This window comes from Medicago truncatula, chromosome 4, assembly GCF_003473485.1.
Source record: "Medicago truncatula cultivar Jemalong A17 chromosome 4, MtrunA17r5.0-ANR, whole genome shotgun sequence".
Classification (NCBI taxonomy): domain Eukaryota; kingdom Viridiplantae; phylum Streptophyta; class Magnoliopsida; order Fabales; family Fabaceae; genus Medicago; species Medicago truncatula.
Window position 1 is genome coordinate 10,127,761 of NC_053045.1, and position 10,524 is coordinate 10,138,284.

The following is a 10,524-nucleotide window of genomic DNA, read 5'->3' on the forward strand; positions in this document are numbered from 1 at the left end:
CTCTGCTCTGATGCAACAATAAAGAGATTGAGGACAAAATTAGGACTGGATGGAAATTATTATCCTTTTGTGAAGGTGACAGATTTGGAGAGAATATTGAAGACACTAGATAAACCAAAAGCGTGGGTGAAGAGTGCAATCTGTTTTATCATCCACAAAATTTTGTGCCCCACTAATAGTAGCTTTGAATCTCTCCAATATGCTCACATATTAGAAGATCCAGCTGGGGTATCATCTTATAACCGGGTGCTCACATGTTCTTGGATATATGAAAGAAGGTCTGCAAACTCCGGAAGTTGCAAATCCATTAGCGGACTTCCACTTCCTGATGGTGATCATTATATATATATATATATATATATATATATATATATATATATATATATTTGTATTTTTAAAACAACAAAGTGGTGTATTTTTAAAATATGTATGTGCATGTTTTTATTGTGCAGATTAATTACATGGAGAAAATGGGGAAGAAAAGTCCATTTCTGACAAGGAAATACAAGCGGCCATCACTTCGTGATTGGGATGTCAAGACGGCAAACCAAGACCTTCAGAAGGTCCATGATGTAACACCCCGTTTTCCCAACGTGAAAATTTCATTTATTTAATCAGAGTAATTCACCTAAACGGAATGTCACATTCTTTTCTTAAAATCATAAACTGTATAAATAACTATTTATCCTTTAAAATTCAATAACTAAAAAGTCTTTAATACTTCGCAGCGGAAATTATTCAATAATCAAAACAGTCTTTGGCACTAAAGCCTCTTTACAATTATGTCATAAAAATCCATTCTAAAAACATAGTCATAACTCTTCAGAAACAATACGTAAGGAATAGAAAGCAATAACAAATTCTCATCCCGTTACGTATCAGAGCACCTAAAGACACTTGAGCCACCACTCCTACTAATAATTAATATCTGCAAGTTACTCATACGAAGAGCAACATTTTCAAGCAGAAGGGGTGAGATTTCACAAAACAATAATATCAAGCATATAATTCAATAATTATATTTAACAACACAAGTAACTTCATCTATTAATAATAATAATAATAATTCTTCATGTATAATCCTTAATAGTCCAACCAACTTCTAAATATCATTTACTTCATATTCACCACATTATAACATAATCATATAACACGTATTAACCAAATCATAACAACATAGATCATCACATCATACTCATAGTTCATATTCAACATAACATCTTAATCATAATTCATATACAACATAACAACATCTTAATCCTAATTCATATAAGACATAACAAAATCTTAATCCTAATTCATATAAGACATAACAAAATCATTAATTCATAATAATAATTATTCGTCAAACATCTCATTATTAATTCATGAATAAAAGACAACTTATCAACTTTAACATAACCATCATCAAGTACACCTAACAACTCATAAATATCTTCATATAATCATCATCACTAATAACTTAAACTACACAATATAATAATCACTTAATAATAATAATAATTATATACATCTTAACATAAACATCTTCTTATAGTAGTATAACAACAACATAATCATCATTTTATAATAATATAACAACAACATAACATAATATTCACTTAACAATAATAATAATTATATATACATCATCTCGTCATAATATAATAATATAACAACAACATATTCATCTTCTTATATTAATATAACAACAATGTATTCATCATCTTATAAAATATAACAACAACGTATTCATCATCTTATAAAATATAGCAACAACGTATTCATCATCTTATATAAATATAATCAACACATACTAACACCATAGTCAACATCATAAATCTTTGATAAACAATTACCAAGTAATCACAACATTCGATCATCATCAATAACATAATATAATATTCACTTAATAATAATTAATCATATATAGAACAACATAATCATCACTTAATAGTAACAATTATATACAACATCATAACAACTTAACAATATCATAATCAATATCTTACACAACATAGCAATATAACAATATCATAATCAATATCTTAAACAACATAGCAATATAACAATATCATAATCAATATGTTAAACAACATAGCATCATCTTAGTCAACATCATATAATTCACATCATAAACATCGTATAATCTTCGTAGGTACTTCTTTAACAACACATAGGTAGAAGAAGACTCGACAACTCATAGATGATAATTCATCGACAACTTAACAACTCATGGATGATAATTCATCAACAACGACCTTGACTCGACAAATGCGACAATGCAACTTAGACACTTATATGCATGTGGTACCAATCGTCATCATAAGTATTAATATACTTTCATCGTGCGGAGGACAAAGCTCCTAAAACGTGCGGAGGACAAAGCTCTTAATCGTGGTGAGGACAAAGCTCAATGAAATGTTATGCATGGACTCTTAACAACAAAACACCGTAATCATCGTAATCAACATATCATCATGCATCCAATAATTTGGAGCTAAACGTCATCATTTCATCATATATATATAGACATCATGCACTTAGTTAAATAACAGCAGTAGCACAGTCAAGTCACACAACAACAGAGAGATATCAATATATCAATTGCAATTCACAACATAACAATATTAATGTGAAGCATCAACAACTTAAACATCAAACATCTTCCACATAAGGCATATAAATATTTCACATAATCAACAACAGCAGCATAGGCGACACATAAACATCTCAGGATATAACAATATCAAATGATAATCAACAACAACTCATGCAACTTAGTTAAATAACAATAGCAGCATAATCAGATCATATCAACAGCTTAATATCAATTCATTTTCAACAACTTCCTGATCATTCAATACTAATTCAAGTAATGCAATCAATCAATAAATCACATTATAAACACTTAGCATTTCAATATAGCTTCACAATTCACAATCATTATCTTTAATAGGTCACACTATGTACCTAAAGTTCATTTCTAACAAATCCAAGCAACTTAAGTTTCACAATGCACTAAAACACTCAATTCTGGAAGTGCTCGCGAGGCGAGAGCATCTGCTCGCCATGGCGAGTACAAGCCAGATTCCCAACTAAGGTTGTTCTAGGTTCAATCTTGCCCTACATTCATCCCTAATCATTACTAGGTATGTTCAGGCACTCAAAGGCACTCAAGGTCCAACTAAAAAGTCGAAATTACAAAATCTAACATGCTCTCTGCCTAAGCTCGCGAGGCGAGGAAGGGTTGTTCGCCGTGGCGAGCGATACCAGAAACACTCGCGAGGCGAAAGGAAAGGGCTCGCGAGGCGAGCGATGAAGATCATCACTCGCGAGGCGATGATCATAGCTCGCCGTGGCGAGCGATGAATATAGGCTCGGGTAGAATACGGGTTTTCTCAAAAATCCATCAACTAACAAGGTTCTAAGCCTAATTTCAATTCCAGAATTCATCATAATCATTATCTAAGGTCTAAGGACAATTTCTACATCTTTTTAACAAGTTTCCATCGTTTATTCATTAATTCTGCAATTTTAACATACTTTTCAATTCCTCAAAAACTCATCCTACATCTTGTTAAACCTAACCATTGATTCACATACGTAATAGAATTGCACAGTTAGTCTCACCCTTACCTTATAATCAGGAAATCGCAGCCCCTCTAGGTCTCTCCCTCTTCTCTTGGCTTTTCTCCCTTTTCTCCAAAAGCAGTCGTACGTACGTTATGTTTTTCTAAACTAGGTCTTTCATATTTATATAAATCTTTAACCTACTTATTTTTCTCTTAAATCCAAATATTAATATTCTATCCCAATATATATATATATAAAATGTTTCTATAACAATAATAAATAACAATTATATCTCTATAACATATATATATTTCCATAACAAATCATTTATATCTCCATAGCAAATGACATATATTTCTACAACAAATCATACATATTTTTATGATAAATAACATTTATTTCTATAACAAATCATATATATATATTTCTATAACGAATCGTATATATTTCTGAACCAAATAACATATATTATATTTCTAAATCAAATAACATATATATTATATTAATAAATATATAACATATATCATAACAAAATATCACTTATCAAAATAAATCATTTAAATCACACAAATCATATAAGTATATTCTAAACTCATTTAAAATAATCAAATAATTAGAGAGGGCGTTACACATGACCTTATGGGACTCGAGCATGGACTGACGGCAGGGGTAACCAGACTGTACAGCGCTGATGAAGGTCCGCTTGTATTGTGTTTTGATGCAGATACTTGTCCACTCTCTAAGGTGAGAGAAAAATAATGATATAACTACTATTTATGCAATATTATGGTTTTAATTAGCGTTGTAGATCTTATCATAGAAGTCATGAACCTTCCTGTTAGTCCAATAAGCCATGAACCTTTTTGTCTATCATAGAAGTCATGAATTACGCAAGTCTTATCTGTTACTACAACCCTAAGTAATTTGTGTATCTGTCTGATATATAAATAATCCAAGTAGCTTGGTTATGGCAGTGGGGAAATTCAATTGTCGTTGCATAATACTAATTAAAATAATAAAATAAATCAAGTTTGTATACATGCCATGTTACCAAGAACATAACAATACAATCATCATAAATGCTTCCTTATCCCAGTAGTATTGTTAAATGGTTTTATATAATCATTAGTATTGTTAAACTGGATATCTTAATGATTTCCAACATAATATTGTGTTTTTATGGTTTTGAAAATCCTAATAGTACATATACATAAAAAAAAATTGCAGGCAGAGATGCATCTTAATCATTGTAGGTCTTGTATGCGGATCTACACTACAACCGCGGAAACCTTGGAAAGAAGAATAGCTGAGGGAAATGTTGAAACTTATCGGAAAAATAATGCAGTTCCAAAAGAAACAAACACAACCAAGGACAATCCGATTGAAGTGCAACCCGAAACAGAGGAGAATAAGAGTTCAAGTAATGAAAAAGGGATGGAAGTACCTGAAACTGAAGATAATAGAAGTTTGAGTGCCGGAACATATCTAACTCAAAAAAGAAAAGAAAGGAGTTGTAGTGTAGATAATGGACAGACTCAGAATGAATCTTCCATACCACAAACAAGCACTCGAGGGGAAGAAAGGTACTGCATCTAATTTTATCCAATGTTTCATATCAAAACTGTATCCGATGTTTCATATTATGTTTTGTATTTCACACGTGTACGCGCTTTAATGTTTGATATCTGCACAAGATCGACACATATAAGCATATGTATAATTCCTATTTTCTTAAATTATTACAGAAATCACCGTGTCCGTTATATGTGTTGACATCATTGATGGTTTCAGGTTGAATAATCAAGAAGATGTAGCAGATGAGATCAATGCCAAAATCATTGATGATGATGATGATGATGAAGAAGATGAGATTGATGGCAAAAGCCTTGATGATTCAGTGACGAAAGCATGCAATATGGGTCTTTCCTTTACACAGGAAACAATCTTGAAGTGGTCAGAGTTTTTTGATGGGGAGAAGCTTCGAATGCAGGGTAAGAAATGAATATATATGATGTGTTTTAATGGTTTTTAATTTGTGATGTGTAAAACTATAAGAACTAACTAATGGTTTTATATATATGATGTGTTTGCCAATAGTTTTGATATTTGATGTCTGAAATAATCGACTTGGATAATGTCAAAACTGTGCAGACAAAGAAAAGAAAGAAGTATGACATGGTTTATTCTGGTGGCACATACCCTGAGCGTAGAAGAGCTCTGAAGAAGTCAAAATACCTTGCAAGCCCCTGCGATGAAGCTATCTATGAGTCAAATGCAACTAAGATGCAGAAGGATATATCAACATTTGCATGGAGCATTTCACATGATAAGTAAGTGAAAACCATTTTAAATATCTATTGGCAAATTATATGAATTAGTAAGCTTTGTAGTGGTACTACTAATAATATTTTGAAGAAATTAAACTATTCTAATTAAGAAAAGTATAGTAGCATGCAATTTAGTTTATAAAGCTGCAACCATTAATTTTCAAGTGCCAATAAGCAAATTCATATTCCTAGTTGCAATTACCAAACACAAAGCGCCCTTGAGCAGGCAGGTCGGCATGCATGTTTCTCTTGTTTTTTGGTCCAACTGGGTAGTGTGATTGTATTTTCATGATTACATGTTCTTTAGTTACTAAGAATAGCTTCTTAGGCTATACTAAAATTATTAAATGTTAAGTTTTTTTTGCCAAATTGGTTGTTTTATTTGGCTATACTACAACTTGTAATCTGAGATAATATCCTAGTAGTACAAATCCTAAATGCGTTATAATAATGTAGGACGGAGATTTTGTACTGCTCGGATAACAAGGCTCATGCTTTCACTCTACAAAGGAGTGACTTGTGGACACTTCAAAAAGATGAATGGGTGTCATGCTTCGTGATAAATGCATGGGTCAATTGCTTGAACTGGAATCAACCAAATGAAAAAATGACAAGACTGGTTACACCATTCATCAATTATGTATGCATTACATTCCATGAATGTTAAAAGTTTACATACTGTTTAGGTCTTTTTGGAATTGGTTTTACTCGTTTTATATAAACAGGTTGACATGGAAAGACCTAATGCCCTAAATATAACGAAACCAGTTGCATGCAAAAGATTCATCGAGAGACTGAAAAAGTTCAAATACATGGATTGGAAGGCTATTGACCCTACAAGTCTAGAATATGTAAGACTGAGTTCATTATAGTTTTGAAAATTTCTACAAATTGATTGTTTGAATTATATGGTGTTGATTATTTTACTGATGAAATAGATAATGACGCCAACATGATATGTAACCTCCGCTTAAGGACTGGATTAGTTTTAATGTTTTTTTTTTATTGAGTTTGTATAAAGATGTTGATGAATTTCTGAATTTGTATCAAGTTTATGATGAATTTCTGGATATGTTCTTGAATCAATTAAATTTCTAGATGTTCTTTCCAGTTTATGATTTCAGTTAACGATCTTTCTAAGGAAGTCAAAGTTGATTCATGAAGTTCTTTGCAATCTTGTAACAATCCTCTTTTGTTCTCTATGATGTCTGAATTTTGATGAATTGAAACAAACTTAGGGGTATGGATTACTGAAATCGTAAATATGGTTTAATGGTTTTGATAGTCTAATCAAGATAATTGAGTAATGATTTTAAATAATGATTAAGATGTTATACACTGAAATTATTACTGAAACCATAAGTATGGTTTAATGATTTTGATATTCTTGTATATGAAACCAAAATAATTGTCTAATGTTTTTAAATGAAATTATTATTGGTACATGATTTTAAATAATGATTAACATGTTATACACTAAAATTATTACTGAAACCATAAGTATGATTTAATGGTTTTGATAATCTTCAATGTGAAACCAAAATAATTGTCTAATGGTTTTGTAATAAAACAAAAGAACAAATGTGGTAAACATTTAAATCATTATTCACTAACTATAGTACACACTTATAACATTTAAAACAATTATTAAATTTGAATTAATAAATCAGTGACCACTTTTTTTTGTAAAACCTCGTCATCTCTCATTTGTTTCTTCCGTTGTAAAACGAATTTCTGCCTTTGTCTAAATATAATTGTGGTTTAATGGTTTTGATAGACTTGTATGTGAAAGAAAAAGAATTGTCTAATGGTTTATAAAATAAAAGAATAATTAAAATTATTATTGATAAATGGTTTTAAATAATGACTATTACTGAAACCATAAGTATGGTTTAATGGTTTTGATAGTGTTCTATGTGAAATCAAAATAATTGTCTAATAGTTTTGTAACAAACTATAATCATCCATACCTAACAAGAAAGAATGTGAAATGTATAATTTCCAATAGATCATATCAAAATAATTGTCTAATGGTTTTGTAACAAACTATAAACATCAATACGTAACAATAAAGAATGTGAAATGTATAATTTCCAATAGATAATATCAAAATATTCCCAATAAACTCTAGTACAAACTCTATGTAAATCGTCCCTGTAAGTTCGCGTGTTTTTGGTTTTCGTCTCTGTATCTTTTTTTTATCTAAAACAACCTCTGTAAGTTATAAATGTTTTGGTATTGATCCCTTCCGTTATAATCTGTTAAAAAACGCATATGTGACAAACGACAGATGACATGGCAACATGTGACTTGAAAAATGAAGTTTATGCGTCGTTCCTCATTTGCGAGTCAGAAAGTTAGAGGGACCAAACCAAAAAACAAGAAGACAAAAAATACATAAAATTCTTCATATTTTTCTTTCTATTTCTTCTTCATCATCTGTAACACTACCTTCATCGACATTCTTAAAAATCCAGAAAAAATTCCAAAAACAACAACTTTCAACAACATCATTGTCATTTATAATCACCACACCACCATCAACAACAATACCTAATCTCATCATCAAAATCATTTAAAAAGTAAACATACATAAAATAATTCAAAAAGACCTTTTTAATCCAACACCTAACTTCATCTAGATGAATCAAAAGCCCCATATCAATAGCCCACATAAGAAGTCATAACAATGAATACCCAGAAATTGTACCAGATTAAAGATCTTCTTCCAAGTTTCCAAGATCCAAAAATGCTATACTCATTAGAAAACCCGGTCCACTGAATAAGGGTAGTTTCTTCCATGAAAACGCTGGAATTCGTACTCCGGAGTCCACGTCAGCTTCGTAGGCTTTTTCTTCGTCGGTTCCAACAACAACTTTTTCAGATGAATCGTAAGCGATTTCTTCTTGTTGTTGTTCTAACAGAGGTTGTTGTTGTTGGTGGTGAGACATGGTGGTGGATAATGATTGGTGTTGCAGTTACACTGGTGTGTTGTGTTTTAAAAGGTTGTAAAACGAGAGGTTTGAAAATTGGAACAAGTCACTGTCGAGTGTGGAGTTTTGAGTTAAGTAAATAGCACATCAAAATTGAAACACTACTACACTCTGTTTTATTTTATGCACTTTGGTTCTGGTATATGGATGAAAGAATAAAACTAATTAGGATTATAAACTGTTCTTGTGGTCCCTGAAATGAGAATTCAGTTTCGATTTTTTTCTCCACTTTTAGATAAGCTATTTTTTTATTTTATTTTATAAATTTATAGTGTAGTGATGTCGATGATGATGTTAATGTTTGTTGATGAATTTCTGGATTTTTCTGGGTTTTCTATGAAGTTTGATAAGGATGTGTTGAAGATTATGAAGAAGATGAAAGGAAGGAAGAAAATGAGATTTTCTATGAATTTTTGGATTTTGTCTCTCTGCGGATTTCGTTTTTTGATTTTGGTCACTCTAACTTTTTGACTCAGCATATGGAATGATACATCAACATCATCTGCCACGTCACACATTGCCACGCCATCCTTCGTTTTTCACATAGACATTTTTGTAAAAGATGATGACGGGATGAACCAAAACCAAAACATTTATAACTTTCAGGGGTTGTTTAAGAACAAAAAAAGATACAGGGACGAAAACAAAAAATACGCGAACTTAAAGGGATGATTATATAAACAAGGATGTCACATAACTCAACATTATATAACCAAAATAACATAATATCTCCTTAATAATAAATTCACCGTAGCGGAATAAAACATTTCAAAGGTCACGGTAATAATTTCATGCTTGTTTTTAGATGTTCATAAATAGAAAATAAACGAGGTTGCTAATATTTAACTCAAAATGCAAAATAAAGATTGATCGTCGTCCCCAACAACATGCATCAGAGCGTGTAGCAACTACATTCTATTCAACTACTAATAAAAGCACTAAGCAGAGGGCATCCCTCATCTCTCCCTTCTAAACGTTCCACGACTACTCTTCGTCATATACTCAAAGTACAATCACCATAAAGGAAACAACAAAATAAAATAAGGGGTGAGAAATCCTGCCATAACATAATAATATGGAAACACATGCACAATAAATACATATAGAAAGAATAAAATTTCCATCATCACATCATTCTCAACGGTTATTATATATATCTCTACAATTCACCTATCACACCATCTTACCATTCTCACACTCAATAACACCAAGTAAAACTTCATCATATAAATGCACATGGACTCTCCTAATGACCTACATGAACATGGTACCACTCATATCTCAACATTTTGTCAGAGTTATGTTACTGAACTTTTCTCGTCATAGTTTGCCAGAGATATGTTACTGTACTTCTCCATCAGTCATGCACTCCATCAGTCTTATACTCTATATGAATGCATAAAAATAAATTCGACAAGTAACAGACGTATGCACATATTCAAATGATTCACATATTAATGTAAGACTCCCCCTAATATGCACGACTCTAATGCAAACACACAAATCATCACAACTCTCATCATCATCATAGATAACATCATCATTCTCATCATCATGATAAGTCAATATTACTATATTTTTTTTATTACAGGGGGTAAACCAAAAGTACCCTATATTACAGGGGATAACAAGATTATTATGATGATGTT

The 10,524-nt window shown here is 31.2% G+C and overlaps 1 protein-coding gene across 1 annotated transcript; it reads left to right on the plus strand.

Annotated features, from left to right (window-relative positions):
- The first annotated feature begins 379 nt into the window (after positions 1 to 379).
- LOC112421076 (uncharacterized) lies at positions 380 to 5,572 on the plus strand. The gene is made up of 5 exons (XM_039833878.1): positions 380 to 567; positions 4,187 to 4,299; positions 4,783 to 5,138; positions 5,347 to 5,392; positions 5,426 to 5,572. Exons 1-5 carry the CDS (start codon positions 426 to 428, stop codon positions 5,555 to 5,557), a joined length of 789 nt encoding a protein of 262 aa, XP_039689812.1. The 5' UTR covers positions 380 to 425; the 3' UTR covers positions 5,558 to 5,572.
- The last annotated feature ends 4,952 nt before the right edge of the window (positions 5,573 to 10,524 follow it).

Excerpts from the sequence above, each read along its gene's own strand:
- LOC112421076 (XM_039833878.1), top strand. The coding sequence starts at position 426 with ATGTATGTGCATGTTTTTATTGTGCAGATTAATTACATGGAGAAAATG. Across the intron at positions 568-4,186 it reads CCAAGACCTTCAGAAGGTCC|ATGACCTTATGGGACTCGAG; the intron begins ATGATGTAACAC and ends AGGGCGTTACAC. Across the intron at positions 5,393-5,425 it reads ATGAGATCAATGCCAAAATC|ATTGATGGCAAAAGCCTTGA; the intron begins ATTGATGATGAT and ends GAAGAAGATGAG.